Source organism: Gossypium raimondii, chromosome 11, assembly GCF_025698545.1.
Source record: "Gossypium raimondii isolate GPD5lz chromosome 11, ASM2569854v1, whole genome shotgun sequence".
NCBI lineage: Eukaryota > Viridiplantae > Streptophyta > Magnoliopsida > Malvales > Malvaceae > Gossypium > Gossypium raimondii.
The window spans coordinates 44,912,139-44,928,923 of NC_068575.1; the positions used below are offsets into that span (position 1 = coordinate 44,912,139).

The following is a 16,785-nucleotide window of genomic DNA, read 5'->3' on the forward strand; positions in this document are numbered from 1 at the left end:
ATATCAGATTAGTAGCCTTCGTATCTACGTACATTGTTGAGGGAAGTTCGTGTAATTAAATTATACATTTATATGTGTTAAATTGAATTATTTTTTGTGAATTGTATAATTTCCATGAATAAATGTCGGTTGTATATTCAACAATTACCGAGCTCCGTTTGAACCTTATGAAATTTGTATGATACAAATGACATGTCATTAGGGTTACCGATTTGGTAGGGGTCCTGCATGTGTTGCGGACACGCCACAACTCGTATGAGCTTCCTGTTTACAGCTCGTATGAGCATACATGAATATGAATTGACGGATTACAGTTCAGTACACCTCGTGTGTACTACCCGTGTATCCAACGAAATTTTAAATAGTTCAACGGGCAAAGTTCTGTTATGAAATCATATGAGTTTGATATGAGCTATTACTGGTATATACATGAAATACATTAAATATGATTATTTGATGAATTCAACCATGTGTGTTGGATTTTATATGTGATTTTCATGGCTAATATGTTGTGATCATGTGTTTAGGCTTTTGGCGAAATTGATTAAGATATGCTATGTTTACTTACCTATTTTATGGAAATATGGTAAATTAAATTATGTATTATACGAACTTACTAAGCTTAAAAGCTTACTCTGTATTATTTTTCATGTTTTATATTAATTCAGAAGCTTGTTCGAGTTGGAAGCTGGTCGGAACTACTTCACACTATCCATCGACTCTTTTGGTACTTTTAGTAAATTAATTCTGATTATAATGACATGTATATGTTATTTTGGCCAATGTTGGCATATAATTGTTTAGTTGAGATTAGCCATTTATCTAGCTTATGTTTGGTATATTTTGATGTATATATATAAGTGACATTATCATGTTTGATGTGTGATTGGTATGTTACAAATGAAAGAAGTAAAATGTGGTTTGAATATGTATATATGTATTTGGTCATTTAGGTAAGCTTGGATACTTGGTTGACATGTTTTTAAATTATCATTTGAGGTGCCTAAGGGCATATTGGTTGTATGTGGTAATATTTCATGTTTAAGACTTGATTTTGGCTTATTTTGAATGTCTTGTTATGGCCTGTTGATATGCAAATTGTTGTGTTTAGGTTGATGTCAAATTGGGTAAGAAATACGGCTTGGAAAATGGCTTATTTCGTCCACACGGCCAGAGACACGAGTGTGTGTCTCAGTCATGTGTCACACTCAACCAAGTGATATGGCCGTGTATCCCTTGTATCTTTTAAATTATGCAAGTCAGTATGCTCACACGGCCTAGCACACGGGCGTGTGGCTTGACCGTGTGACCCAAGTCAGAGAGTTACATGGGCACGACCACAGGCTGGGACACGGCCGTGTGTCCCCTACAACTTTGAAAAATTTCAATGTTTTCTAAAATTTTTTATGATTATTCGATCTAGTCCTGACTTGTTTCTAACGTGTATTTTAGGTCCCGAGGGCTTGTATAAGGGATAATATGTATGATTTTGATTGATTTCTGATATGAATGATATATTACATGAAATGTCTGATTTATTGATCTGTAAACTCTGGTAATATTTTGTAATCCTATTTTGGCAATGGATATGGGTTAGGGGTGTTACAATGGACACATTTCCCAACATTCCAAATGTCATAAACTTATATTACCATTTCACATACTAAGTCATCCAAACCAACTTCATTCTTGGTTCAATTCCATGAACCCACAAGTAAACATATTTATAATGCAAATCATATATGCATATCATCAAACCATTCAAAAAAACATTACATAAACAAATCATTCTTCTTACCTAGCAAAGGTATACACATTGTTTAACACCCCTAACTCATCACCGTCGTCGGATTGGGGTTACGGAGTGTTACTATAACAACCATTTTTTAATAGTGCCGGAAACAGTGGTTTTGAGGCCACCAAATCTGGCGATTAAGTTCGTAAATATTATTATTTAATATTTAGGAGTCAAATATGGTTTTAAAAAGGTTTTTCATTTGATAATTTATGTTTTATAACAATTTATTAGGTTTAAGTGGTAAAACCTTAAGGTCAAGTGGTTTTAGAAAATGAGGTATCCGGACCTCGTTTCTATAAACTAAGCAGTAAATATTTTTATAAATATTTACAGAGTGTCATTAAGGTGGTATTAAATTTTCATTGAAAAATTTTAACATTTTGATAATTAATTAATTAAAAGGACTAAATCGTAAAAGATATAAAATTTAGTCACTATTTGATTTGAGTGAGTAAATGGTTTATTGAATATAGAAAAAGGGATTAGTTGGCAATTAGACCATTATTAAAAATAATGGACAAAGGTGGACATTAAATGAGTGAATTTTAATATTATAACAAATGTTAAATTAGTAATTTAATAATTAAAAGAAAATTAAAACAAATAAAAGGCGGCATCATCTTCTTTAACCTTTGTTTTTCCACCGAAATTGTTGAATAAGGAAGCCATAGCTAGGGCTTAGTATTCGGCCAACTTTGGTTTGATGATTTGATCAAGGTCAAGTGGAAAATCGAGGAGAATAGAAAATTACCAAAATGCCCCTGTACTTTGACATTTCTACAATTTAGCCAGGTAAGTTTGTACGGTTTAGAATTTAATATCAATATGAATTATTGAGTAGATTATCATTGAACAATTTATATATTTATTATTAATGGTGGATAATGAATAGTAAATTGAGATATATTATTGATCTTGATACTCGATTTGGATTGAACGCGGGATTAGTGTACATTCGTGTTTTGGTGTATTACGGGGGTTTGGAGTGGAGATGATATTGGAGGGAGATATCAGCATATTACCCAAGTAAGGTTCAGCATTTGTTGCAAACTCTCGCGTTATACTTTCTGTTTGGCGTGATTCGGGTGGATCAGCTCTTACGAGCTTCTGTTAAGCTCTTATGATCTTTTGTTGGCATGTTTGGAAGGACCAGTTCTTATGAGCTTCTGTTGACAATTTACTCTTACCCATAAGTCGTTCTTCGTATGGAAAATCTCGGTAAGGTAATTTATTTAATGTATTTGAAAGATTTGTTATTTATTAAATATTAACCTGGACATAAATGAATTCATCAGTTGAGATTGTGGATAATGCTTAGGTTTGTGCTAAGCTTTTGGTTGTATTATATCATGTTTAATATTAATGATATACATTGAAATGGTAATTGGTCAAATGGAAATATGCTTATGTTCATGAAAAGGTGGTAATATTCAAAAGGTGTAATTTCTTATAAAACGATTTATCATGTGATTGACCCCAAATGAGTTCTATACATAAATGCACTAACTTGTGTATTGATGATGGTGATTAGGCTTATGTCAAGCTTGAGATTATGATTGACAATATGCTTATGTCTGGTATTATACAAATGAAACAGTAAGAAAAAGTAATGAAACGGTAAGTTCATAATTGAAATGTGATATGATGAAAAAGGGATTGATGAGTTAAATAATGTACTTATATATGAGAAATTACATAAGTTAGGTTGAACTTACCTATGTTATGAATAAATATATTAATTAGTTAATTGATGTTGTTATTTAAGTTTATTCTTAGTAAATGGAATGGGAAGTAAGTAAATGAAGTTATTCGTAGTTTTATGAAAGGTTAATGATGGTGTAAAATGTTTTATAAAATTTTATTATGTTAGGAATGAATATATATATATGATGTTGATAGACTTACTCATTTATGAGTTGGTGATTATGTAGTTGATAAATCTTGAGACATTGGTATAGCTTTATATTTATCATATAAAGTTTATTATTGAATCGGAATATTATGTTTAAGTTTGTACGAGCTTACTAAGCATTCATTGCTTACGTAGCTATTTATACCTTACTTTATAGATTATCGGAAGCTTGATTGGGTTGAAAGCTTTTCAGAGATCTATTACACTATCCAACGATTATATCAGTAGATTATGATGTCTTGGTTAAGGCTATAATGACATGTATAGGTGGACTATGTCTAAAGTTTAGTTGATATTTATAGCTTGTAATGTTGTCTTGGATTTAAGGTACTTATAGTGTTCTTAATGCCTTGTTGGTTGTGGTTGATATGATCAATTTGATGCATATTTAGAAATAACCAAATTTGGTATGTGTTAATGTATCTTTAAATGACCAAAGTGGTATGTTTTGTATCGACCTCAATATGGCCAAAACATGGTATGCTTTGGAAAGGTCTTGAATAGATGTGCATGATTTAAATATGGTATGCCTAATATGGTAAGATTGGTATATGTCAATTATGTTATGTATTGGTATGGAAACAAGTCAGTTGGTAAATGGTATAAATGTGGTCAAATGTGGTGAGGTTATTTTTGATATGGCATGGAAATAGTATTGAGATAAGTTAGGTATGTATGGTTAAGGTTTGAACAAATATGCTCATGTATATATAAGTTGATGCTTGATGATTGAGGTGCCTTTTGACATATTGGTTGTATGAACATTAGTATTCTTTGCATAATTTGGGTATGTTTAAAGGCCTTGTATACATGTACAAATTTCTTGTAGGTTTATGCTTGAAAGGGTGAAAGAAATGGCTTGGAAGTAGTCATTTTCTTGTCCACACGACCTAAGACACAGACATGTCTATCAGCCATGTGTGACAGACAGCCACGTGACATAACCGTGTGTCCCCTGTAGTTTCTAAAGGTTTCAAGTTAGCCAGTTGCATGACCTAGCACACGACCTGGCACACGGGCGTGTGAGGCGATTTCAAGTGTTACAAGGCCTGGCACACGGGCGTATGGCTTGACCGAGTGACACAAGTCAGTGAGTTACACGGGCATGGACATAGGCTAGGAGACGACCATGTGTCTCTATTTCGAATGTTACACAGCCTTAGACACGGGCATGTGTCTCAGCCGTGTGAACTCTACAGTTTGAAAAAAGATTCTATATTTTTTTATGAAATTCTAAATGTTTCTGATTTAGTCCCGAATCATTTCTAAAGTGATTCTAAGGCCCCGAGGGCTCGAATAAGAGACATTATACATGTGTTTGAATGAATTATGCTATGATATATGAAATGTTTAAGAATAAAAGTTTTTAAGTTACGGTTTCCCGATAATGCTCCTAACTCTATTCCGACGATGAATATGGGTTAGGGGTGTTATAGTTACAGCACAAATCAAGAAATTTATCATAAAAAAGAAACAGAAATATAAAATAAATGATAACATTCAATAGCTTATAAAAATTAGGGTAAAAATACACATATGGGCCTTAAATCGAGCTTACGGGGCTCTAAAAATATCCGAGACTAATTTGAACCAAAACAAAAATATATGCAAAAAAATTAAAAATTTTAAAAATAGGAGTCACACAGCTGTGTGGAGTAGCCTAGGCCGTATGGCTTCCCCACACACCCGTGTGGCCAGACTGTGAAACTAACTATGACCGTGTGAAAAATCCTGCACCTAAAAATTAATAAGATACATGGCCGTGTGGAATAGCCCAAGCCGTGTGCACTTTAAAAAGCTTTTAAAACAAGACAAACTTTCATCCAACATTTAGGTTCCAAGCCAAATCAAAATCAACCATTTCCATACTTTAAAAACACATTTAAACAAGCCTAAAACAATCAACCTATAGGTCCTAACCTATATGCCATTCAAAGGCGCCTCAGCTTAAAATAATTTACTATCACTCAACAACCATAAACATTTCAACCACACATATAAACATGTCTAAAACATACATTTACATGTTACTCAAAGTGACCAAAAGACACTTATTTACAAAGCTTCACAAGTCCACCACAAAACATAATCTCCAAAAGATATGACCAAACCAAGTGGACCAAGTAACATATTCATGACACCTGTTACATATGAGCCTTATACATGCCATTTATAACTATAGCCAAAATGTTCAAAAACTACCAAAATGATCGACGGATAGTGTGATAGAGCTCCAACAATATTCCAACTGAATAAGCTTTCTGATGATCTATAAAACAAAAGAACAACAACTACGTAAACATATAATGCTTAGTAAGTTCGTATAAGGAAACTTAAAATTACCGTTCCTTAACATTAAATCATTTAGCACTTGCCTTTCCTAACATCACCATTTACATCATTAGTATATATATTAACAATTAACAATACATCCTCTATAAACATGATATACAACATTAATTGTTTATAATTACTCATATTGCATTACATATTTGATTAGTGCTCTTTTCCATGCATTATTAAAGCTCACTTTACCATTTCGCACGGTCATCATTATCCATAATTCCATATATAAGCTTTCTCATTCCTTTACTTACCCGTTGAATCGTATAGAATAACATCAGGTACTCGGGAACAGCTTTCCACAGAACTATAACCTTTTCAATAATGCTCACACGGGCTGTGAAATGGGTCTGCTCACACGAGCTGTAGGTCGGGATGTTAGCTACACGATGTTGTTTTCACGAGCTGTGGATAATCCGCAACAAATACAGGACTTTAGCCATCGGTAGGGCATTCAAGACCATTTGAATCAAGTATTCAAATATCTATTTATTTCCGAATCAATTATAAATAACATAACATTAATGAATAATCAACCAAAATAACATTTAATAGGCATAAAATTTATACGAACTTACCTCGACCACAACGATTGTATCAACAAAAGTCGAGTACTAATCCAAGACTTTCGCTTTTCCTCGATTCAAGTCCGGTTGTTGCGTATCTTGATCTAAATAATAATTTTATTCAATTAAATCATTCAAAATCAACTTAAACTAACTAATTCGAAGTCATAATCCTTTTTAAGGTGATTTTACAAAATTGCCCTTAACATTTTAATTTGTACCATTAAGTCCTTAAACCGAAATTCAACCACAATTTAAGTAAGACCCAACTATCCAACTTTTCTATGTGTTCATTTCAGCCCAATTTTCTACCATTTCATATTATTTACATTGCATTTTACTATACTCTCAAATAGGTCCTTAAACTCAAAATCAACAAAAATTAATTCATAAAATACTTGTACTTAACCTTCCAACTCAAGGATTTTAACAACTAAGTACACAAATACAATTATCTCATTCATGTTAACTCTCTAAGCTTCTAATGATTTCACAAATGAACCTTTGGGTTAGTTAAATTAAGCTAAAACGAACTCAAAAACATAAAAATCAATAAAAATGGACCTCAAAAACTCGCCCAAGCAAGGAAGGAAGCTTGGCAAAACTCTTCTTGCTCAACAATGGTGTTTCGCATTTATGGGAAGAAGGGGAAGTAAAAGAATCCAAAGTTTTCTACTTTTTCTTACCTAATACCACCAATTACCATATTTTTAATTAAAATAAAAATTTTAATCACTCAAATATCTAAAGTTGGTGACCCAACCATCCACCATTCTTTGATATGGTGTAATCACCATTTTAGTCCACCTAATACTTTTTCCTTGGTTGATAGATACAATTAGTTAATAGAACTTAACTTTTGTAGCTTTTATAGTTTAATCCTATTTACTTAATTAACAATTCAAACATTTAAATTCCTTAACTAAAATTTAATATGATTCTAATAAATATTTGTAAGTATTAAATAAAAAATAAAATACCAACTCGCTTGTCGGAATCGTGGTACCAAAACTACTGTTTCGAATACCACTAAAATCAGGATATTACACATTGACATATCAAACCTATTTACAATTTATATACACATTCAAAACAAGTATTATTTAGTGACCATTTCACCAACTTTCAATATCAACACTTAACCATATAAAACCATATTTATATGCCACATAATCAGGTCTAAAATGATTAAAAATCTATCGAAACTAAAGTTGGATAGTGTGAGCTCTGAGTTGATTCAATATTCATGTTCTGCCAAAGACAACTACAAAGCAGAAAAACATAACAAGGTAAGCATTATATATGCTTCGTAAGCTTATAGGTGTTAAAACAGTAAACTTACATTATTTCATAATTAAACAATTTAAAACAACAAGTTTAACTATGTTTCCTGTCACAGCATATTACAACCGAAGGTGAGTATTTCTTATACAATCGTATAGTCCATCCATTCACTAGTACAAATCAATTCAGTATCGTTTCATCAGAATTATCAAATGAAATACATCATTTGCCCAATCAAAACATATGAACACACTCATTTCCAAACACTATACCAAATTAGACAATACATTTCCTCCTTAAATCATTAGCTCGATAAACTATAATAACAGATACGGATACGCAGGTAAATACTCCACACTAATAGGCACCGAAGTATTTTAATAGTAGGCACCGTAGTGCAAAGTAGTAGGCACCGAAGTGTGAATCAATAGGCACTGTAGTGCAAATCAGTATGCACCATAGTGCAAATCTCGTTCAAGCGCGCAACTAACCCTATTGGCCTGCTAATTGTATCTTATCCTATGTTCATTCAGGTTTATTACACATATTAGAACATTTTTTTTACAATACAATCCTTTCTCACCTTTGTAACAATTTGCATACAACCCCAAAGCATATTAAATAAACATGAAATATTCTATTCTAGCACAAACATCACATTTAGGTATAAAAGTGTTTTCTATGAGCTTACTAGGTAGAAATAGTAATAGTAGAAGTGTCAAAGACTAGTCTTTAATTTTCCTTTTCTTTAATTATCTCTTGGTCGGTTCAATTCTTAATCTATATGGTAATTCATTTCAAATTATCAGTGCCAGTTACCTTAAATCATCTTATTCAATGTATATTTCAACTTAATTTTAGTTTTCACAATTTTCCTAAAGTTTCACATTTTATTCAATTTAGTCCCTAAAACCGAAACTATCATATATTTTACATTTAAGCTTTATTTTTCAATCCATTTTCAATTACATCCTTTTATAACCCTCTAGAAACAATAATTATAGAAATTCCATATCAATTTTGACATATTTACATTTTAGTCCCTATTCTCAAAACCAACAAAATTCACTTTACAAATTAGCTGTATATCACATCTAATCTTTCAATAAAATCATTTAACACCAAAAGTTTCAAAAATCATCAATAGCAACATTTCAAAACTTTAACAATTTTACGAAAATAGTCCCTAAATTAATTAGGTTAAACTACAACTATCTCAAAAACATAAAATTTAGGAAAAACAGGTTTAGTTTAACTTACCATGCAAAGAACTGAAGTTGGTTGAACCTTAAGACTTCAAAAAATGGTGTTTTTGTTTTATATTTCGGTGGAGAGACTAAATGGAGATGATGACCTTTGTTTTTCTTATTTTAACATATAATTATAATTATTAAATCATAAATTTAACATATAAATTACTTGCAATGTTAATTCCTTGAATTCTTACAAAATTATTGAATTGCTTGCAAATTAATAAATTTATTATGACTTTGTAATTTATACCTAATTTCTTAGAGTTTTGTAAATCACTAAATATTTTATGATATTACTAAAACTCTTGCAAAATTGTGAAGGTAATATTTACCAAATACTTGACATAGCAGATTAATTAAATAAAAGTGTAATAATTAGGATAGTAATTACATTCTCTTTAATTGAAAAGAACTATAGGTGTGTTTGGTTGATAAAGTATAAATACATCGTAATTTTCTATGCCGTGTTTGGTAGTACAAACTATAATTACATAATTACAAAATTTAATTTTTTTAAATATTAATTACTCTCATCATCATTTGTTGGTAATTGACCAATTTAATCTACAAATAAAGTTATGAAGTATGCAATATGTTAGAACGATTCAACCTCTCTTTTTTTGACTGAGGTTGTGGTGTTAATATGAGATATCTTTTTTTTTAGAACATCAAATGTCCTCTCAATGACATTTTGAAGTTTTGAATGTCTCAAATTAAATAGTTTGTGAGTTGTCTTTAGTGTTTGTGCTTAGCTTCATTTTTTTCAAATGGTATCAAACCCTATGATATTGTATAAGAAAACCTTTTGTATTTGCATAACCATCATATAGTTTCTAAAAAAATTTAACAATTTGAATAATTTATAAATAAAATAAAATAAACAGTGGCAAGATTAGAATATTAATGGATTACAAGATGCAATTTTTAACCTATTTTGGAATATCTTCCAAACATTTCTTAGCACTTTAAAATCCCAGGCACAAATCTAGAGTTATCCATGGGTCGGGTCAAGCCCAAAAAATATGAGGGTTTGGATAAAAATATAGACCCAAAAAAAGCGCTTGGGCAAAAAAATAAGACCAGGTTAGAAAATGGGTCGGACCTCGAGTAAGGTTTTTTGGCCCAACCCAAGTTCGGGCCGACCCAAATTTTCAAGAAAAAAACCTACTATTTTTGCCGTTGTTTTTCCATGTTTTGCAACTGTTTTCCCATTTTTTATCACTATTTTGCTATCATTTCACTATTATGTTGCTACTATTTTGTTGTTAATGTTTGAATATTGTATAACACTTGATTTTGCTACTATTTCAGAGGTATTTGCTTATTAAGTTGCACTTATATTAGTATTATTTAAGTATAAAGACTTTTTTTAATTTATTTTCAATCTGTTGGGAAACATTTATTTTAATATTTTTAGTGTATTTATTGTATTATATTTTTTAATTTTTTATATAAAAATAAAATTAAAAAAATTAATATGAGTCGAATTCGAGTTTTAGCATTTTTATCCAAACTGGACTTGAAAAAACATTTAAGTCCATTTTTAGAGTCGGGCTAGGATCGGGCCTAGCAATCAAGCTTAAAATTTTATTAGGCCCAATCCGAACCCAACCCGAACCGACCATGGACAACTCTACACAAACCACTTTTGTAATCCTTCAATAGCTTTTATAAACCTAATTTGCGTGTGACTTAATAGCAAACTAGCTTTGTAACCCTTTTTATAATCAGTTGATCACTATTATTCTACTCAAATTAGGTAAAAAATAATATAGAATTTATAATAAAATAGTCAATAGCTTTTATATCATACTCAAATACACTTCCATTTATAAGACATAATTTTTTAAAATACTCCCAAGGTTTATAACTTTTTATTTTTGGACTGACACTTACGATTTTTTTAAAAATTAGTCTAATTTTAACGATAAATATAAATTAACCGTTAACAAATCGCGGGTCAACAAAATAAATTATGTGACATGCCACAAATGCCACTGCATCATAGATCATGTCATCTATAAAAAGAAATGGTTTAACAATTTTTTTTCCATTTTGTTTTTTCTTCTCCTCTTTCCCTCTTCCCCTGTTCTCTCTATTGTGTCCAACCCCCACCACTGCCCCCTTCCCTGTTTCCCTCAAATGTATCATCAACATCTCTCTCTCTGGTTTGTGCTCTTTTGCATCCTCTTTTTTCTTCTTCTCTTACAATTGATGATATTTTCTACAGAAATTGCAATTCTTTGATCATGATTTTCTTTTCTTTTTCTTATATTTGATTCTACTAAAGTTCTTAGTTTAAAAATCTGGGTTTTATTTATTAATTACTTTATTTATTTCAAGTTGTTGTAGGTTTTGTTTGGTTATGAGGTTTATCTTGTTTGCTTGAGTCCTTACCTTGGCTGCTTTGTCTTTCTTGAACTTAGTTATTTTCTACGATTGTTTTTTTTTTCTTAAATTGCAGTAGTAAATTACCGCAACTTTAAAGATACTAATTTTTTGTTTGCTTTATTTCCGCTACTTTTTCTTTTCTTTTTGTTTTTGGGTGAAGTTCATGTACGAACAAGAAATTGCTTTGATATTATCTTTAGCAAATAGCAACCATGGGTTTTCTTGCAAACGATTTGAATTTTTTTTTTTTTTTGTGTCTGTGGCTATAAGCTTAAGCATCAAGACTCCATTTTTGACTTTTTTTTCCCCATAGATATTGCAAAATATACTATTAAAAGTGAACTTCAAATTATTTGTTAGATGTTAGTAGTATTTTGATGAGATTTTAGGGCCGGTCTGTTTATTCCAAGAGAATAGAGTTGTTGTTATGTTGCTGTGGACGCCTGGTGTTCTTTGGTATTTGGTTTTTTCGTCCTTTGTGGGTGCGACGAATGGGTTGTTTTCTAATTTGGGTGAAATCTGGAGCTTAGGCTTAGGTTTCAGTTCATATTGCAAGCGCAATGCAGTTTAATCTCATGCCTAAGGATTAGCTATTGAGTCCCAAAGCAACACTGGTGAAAAAACTCTGTGATGCAATTCATCGACTGAAGCTTAGATATGGACTTGGTCAGCCGTACAAGAAGAGGGAAGGGGGAGGCAGTGGTGGACACTACGGAGAGAACAGCTAAAGGGGAAGAGAGAAAGAGGAGAAGAAAAAACAAAAATGAAAAAAAAAAATTGTTAAACAATTTTTTATAGAAGACGTCATCTATGATGTCGTATGCTGACGCTGCATGCTACATAGTCTATTTTGTTGAATCGTGGTTTGATTAAAGGTTAATTCATGTTTACCATTAAAATTAGATCGATTTCTGAAAACATTGTAACGTTAAAGGTGTCGATCCAAAAAGAAAGGTTAAAAGCTCAAACTCAAAAACCTATAAACGATGAGGGTATTTTCTACAATTATGTCAATTTACAATATAGTTTTTATAAATTTAATTTGCTATTAAGTCAAAAATTGTGTGAAAGACTAACCTGGGTGTAAGCATTTTTATCCAATAATAAATATATAATTATATTTTAAAAAGTAAAATATATGCCCTAAAATTAAAATAGTTTAACATTAGTCTAAAAATAACTTTTAAACTTAAATCATCACTATTTTTCTTATAAAATCATAGGTAATTGATAATTACCCTCAACCTCACTCTTAAGAATAGAAAATATAATTCAATTACACTCAATTCGGTAATTATACATGCCACAATTGTGTAATTACAAGCATTTAAATCCAATTCCAATTACAAAAGTTTCAACAACTTGCTACGTTACTAAAATTCTTTTCAAAATTATTGAATTTCATTCAAAGTAATGTATAATTGGGTAATACATATTCTTCCAATCTCTTACAGAATTCTCTTGAGCCAATGGATTTGCAGTTGCAGGAAATTAAATCAGGTTTCACGATCAGGAAAAGTAACCAAAAGGGAAACGAGAGAGGGACTGTTATGAATATATTGTAATATTATGTCAAATAAATGATTGTGTGTTCCCATTAATCGGTTCATCTATGCTGCACTGCTAGGCATTACACTTTGGCATGTATTGCTTTTGCCTGACTTTTATTCTACTATAATTATTGCTAGTAGTAACATAAAAAAAAAAAAAAACAGGCACTTCCTTTACTAAATCTGGAAACAAACCCCAAAAACAAAATTCAAAGTATGAGCATGTGTCCAAGTCAGCAGGAAAGATCACGACCGGTAAACTGATAGGAAGAAGGCACCAAGCCCAAGCTGTTGTAGAACTCTCACTTTTAACTTTCCAAAGTACAACAAGGACAGTAAGGAATCCAATTCAATCCTGTCAACTAACAAAATATATCTATAAGATCATCATTTGCAATCAAGTCTAGTTTTAATTACTATATAATACACCCATTTCCAGAAAATATATCTATAATGTAGACCTATATCACATATGGTATAATCTTCATGTTCATTACTTCACTTTAAGCAGCCTAGATAAAAAATCAGATGAAGCATAGCTGTAGTAAAAGTTACCTTTATAGCTGCCATTTAAACCTTGTACTCATTGACTCGAATCCATTTTGTAGATGACCATTTATTTCCTCTAATCACAGGGCAGCCACCTGGGTGATTAAAAATAGTAAATAGTAAATGAACCCAGAAAACAGATGAAGAGAAAGTAGATATTAACTTGTGATAAACAATTAAGGTTTAGGGTACTAACCATGCAGACTTGAAGGATCTAGAGTTGCATCAGGCTTCATGCTCCAGAAAAGTAATGCATCACCCATCTTTGGTTTGACAGAAAGTCCCCCTTTTCCGCATTCAGATAATTCATTCCACCATGGCACGGCACTAATGTTCCCCTTTGCAGAAGGAAACACCGTCTCTCCCCCTTCTTCAACATCTGAGCTGTAAATAGATAACAGCAAAAAAAGTCAACTTTCTCATAATGCATTAGGAGAAGAAACACAGGATAAATCTACTATGTCACTTACAGGTACATAAGGACTGTAGCTATGCGTTGGCCCCCATTCTTAGTATTGAACTCGTCCATGAAGTAGTCAAAGTGAGGCTCATATTTTTGGCCTACTTCATAGTGGAGAACTTGAAGTCCTTCCCCGTGCTCTGTGTATTTTCGTGTTGACATTAGTAACTTTCCACATATAGCATAAAAAACCAAAAACTACTTAAAGAAGACTTTAAGGAATAATATATGAAAATTTGGATTAATCCAGCACATACCTACAGGTATGAAGGTAAAATCTGCAATTCTCTGCTCAATGTTCCTAATAATCTTGTCACGTCCTCTAGGCAGAAATGTTCCAGAACTTGTACGTACCCTAAATGTAAACATCCAGTGTGTAGGATAGAATCAAAGAGTTTAACAAAGATGCACAGGAAAACTTATGCAACAAGAACAGAAAGAATTACATACCTGCTATCTTTACTCTTGCCAGTTTCACTATCAACAACGGTTGATTTTTCCATATGAGGCTTGGCAAGGTCAATTAGGTATTCACATTCCTCCTTGGACTGCCAAAATATCAAATAAGGACCTCGATCAGGTTCAAAATCTTCCTAATCTAACTAACAATTAGCTTCCGGCTAGTTAAGGAATCCATATTCATAGGAGCAGCTCAAAAATAAAAAAAGAACGGATAACATGATACAAAGTCATTTATCATTCTAATATTTACTTCATGTGATTTTCTTTTTCTTCCTTTTAAGTTCCCATGAAGAATTCTATAAACTTTTCACAGTCAATCATCTTCTAGTTCATGGATCCGTCAAATAACTAAAGAATGTATTAGGATTTGGGATACACTTGATAAAAAAAAAAAAACGCGCAATGCATTTTCAGTTTAAAGCATTAGAATACTGGAAATTTTTCTAAGATTGAAATTTAAAAGAAAATGCTTGTTTAATTAATAGTTTCAATTGCAATCAGGTTTCAGTTAATAATAAAAGATAAATTTGAACCCGAACCAAAATAGCAAAAATGAAACCAAATAAGCAACAGATTCAGCCAAAAAAGAAAAACCTTACCAAGAAATTGTGATAGATAAAAGCTCTAGGCTCCCAGGAGATGACTTCAACCCATTGCTCTCCTACCCCTTCATCATAATCGTTTCTGCCGATTCCGAAAAATGCAGTTTAGAATCAGAATTATTACCAGATTGGCATCATAAAATTGAAGCGAAAATTTTCAAAAAAGGAACTCACTTGTCGACGACGTTATGCACAATCGAGCTCAAATCGTTGGGTTTGTGCGAACTGCGGGAGTTACTGGTGGGAATTGAAAGGATCCCGAGCGCCAAAAGAATCAAAACCAGGAAGGTGAACATGATGAGCAGAGTTAGAAACATGGTTGACGATGAAGATCTCCGGGCCGGAACGCGCGAAAGCCTTGGCTTCGCCATTGATAGTGAAACTGGGGAGATCGAGATCTGGAATTTTCCTCAACTAGGTGTTTAATGAGAGAGATTGATTTTTAGAAATTTATTTTATTTTATTTTCGTTGGCTTCGTTGAATTATGCACATCCAAAGACAAAGTCTTTCTTTCGAAATGTTTTCGTACTTTTAACTGCACCTCCGTCTCTCTCCTCACTCTTTTCCAGTGCTTCTACATTAGTGAAATTTGAGATTTACTCCCTCAACTTCCCTAAGCTTGTTTATTTTCAGAGATCAAATAACAAATGAAGTACAGCTCATCCATGATCTCTTATTAATTACCCCAAATCAGGTCAACCCAGTTATTTTATTTTTTTTGTTTGTTTATATGTTATAGGCTTAATCCCCATTAACGTTTGCATGTTTTGCTGAAATGACCCTAATTGTATTTTTAAACTTCTTCTGGCCTTTTTTTCAATCTGCTTTTTCTAACAGATTTAATGAATAAATTCAAGGTTTTAATCTTTCTTTTCTTTCAAAAGGTTTCAATCTTTCGTACATTTGTTTACTGAGAACTTTTTCTACTGAGGCTTTTTTTTAGATAATTACGTTTGTTTTCTTTAAATTAAGAGTTGTTATTTATTTTATTATTTTCTACATGTAATTATCTTATTGGGTTATCTTAGTAATAAATTACATCTTATTTAACTTTTTAACCGTACTTTTATTAAATCATTAGAAAAAGTAGATTGAAGAAACAAAGATTGATGGTAAAGAAAAAGCTCAAAAATATAATTAAGATCATTTTGACAAAATATGCAAATATTAGTGACCAAATTTGTAATTAAGCCTATATCATATTAATAGTGGATAAGTAGTGCTGGAATTGAGGCACAATAAAACAATTGGTCAGATTATGAATAAATAAATAAATTATTATTATTATTTTATATATTTTTATAACCAAATTTAAAATAAAACTTTTTTATTATTGGGCTAGGAGAACTGCCTAACCCTTTGACAGGTCTAGGGAGGAAGAATGCATGTTATTTTTGTGCCTAACCGCTATGAGAAGTAGTGTTTGGGGATGGCCAGGCTCATTACAACCAAAATCGCAATTCTTCCAGATTGATACCAAATTTTCTGCTTAAAACTCGATTCAATCACGGTAAAATTACACTATTTATCAGGTTTAAGTTCATCTCGACATGAAATTCAACCATTTGAGTCAACTTGATTAAACTCATTTACATGCAATTTTTTATCTAAATA

At 31.7% G+C, this 16,785-nt stretch overlaps 1 protein-coding gene and 1 long non-coding RNA gene across 3 annotated transcripts; one reads left to right on the top strand and one right to left on the bottom strand.

Annotated features, from left to right (window-relative positions):
* Nucleotides 1–11,183: 11,183 nt before the first annotated feature.
* Nucleotides 11,184–12,449, top strand: LOC105803670 (uncharacterized). Its single transcript, XR_001136551.2, has 2 exons — nt 11,184–11,324; nt 12,078–12,449. It is a non-coding gene; the product is annotated as an uncharacterized LOC105803670 (long non-coding RNA).
* Nucleotides 12,450–13,093: 644 nt separating this feature from the next.
* Nucleotides 13,094–15,731, bottom strand: LOC105803669 (probable prolyl 4-hydroxylase 10). Of its 2 annotated transcripts, none has more exons than XM_012636021.2 (8): nt 15,345–15,731; nt 15,168–15,252; nt 14,557–14,654; nt 14,364–14,461; nt 14,117–14,246; nt 13,843–14,030; nt 13,653–13,741; nt 13,094–13,452 (listed from the first exon to the last, which is right to left on the bottom strand). In XM_012636021.2, the coding sequence occupies exons 1-7, from the start codon at nt 15,539–15,541 to the stop codon at nt 13,668–13,670; spliced, it is 870 nt and encodes a 289-aa protein (XP_012491475.1). In that variant the 5' UTR covers nt 15,542–15,731; the 3' UTR covers nt 13,094–13,452; nt 13,653–13,667. The 2 variants fall into 2 exon arrangements, with proteins under 2 accessions (XP_012491475.1, XP_012491474.1); XM_012636020.2 differs by having other exon boundaries at nt 13,094–13,459; nt 15,345–15,728.
* Nucleotides 15,732–16,785: the final 1,054 nt, after the last annotated feature.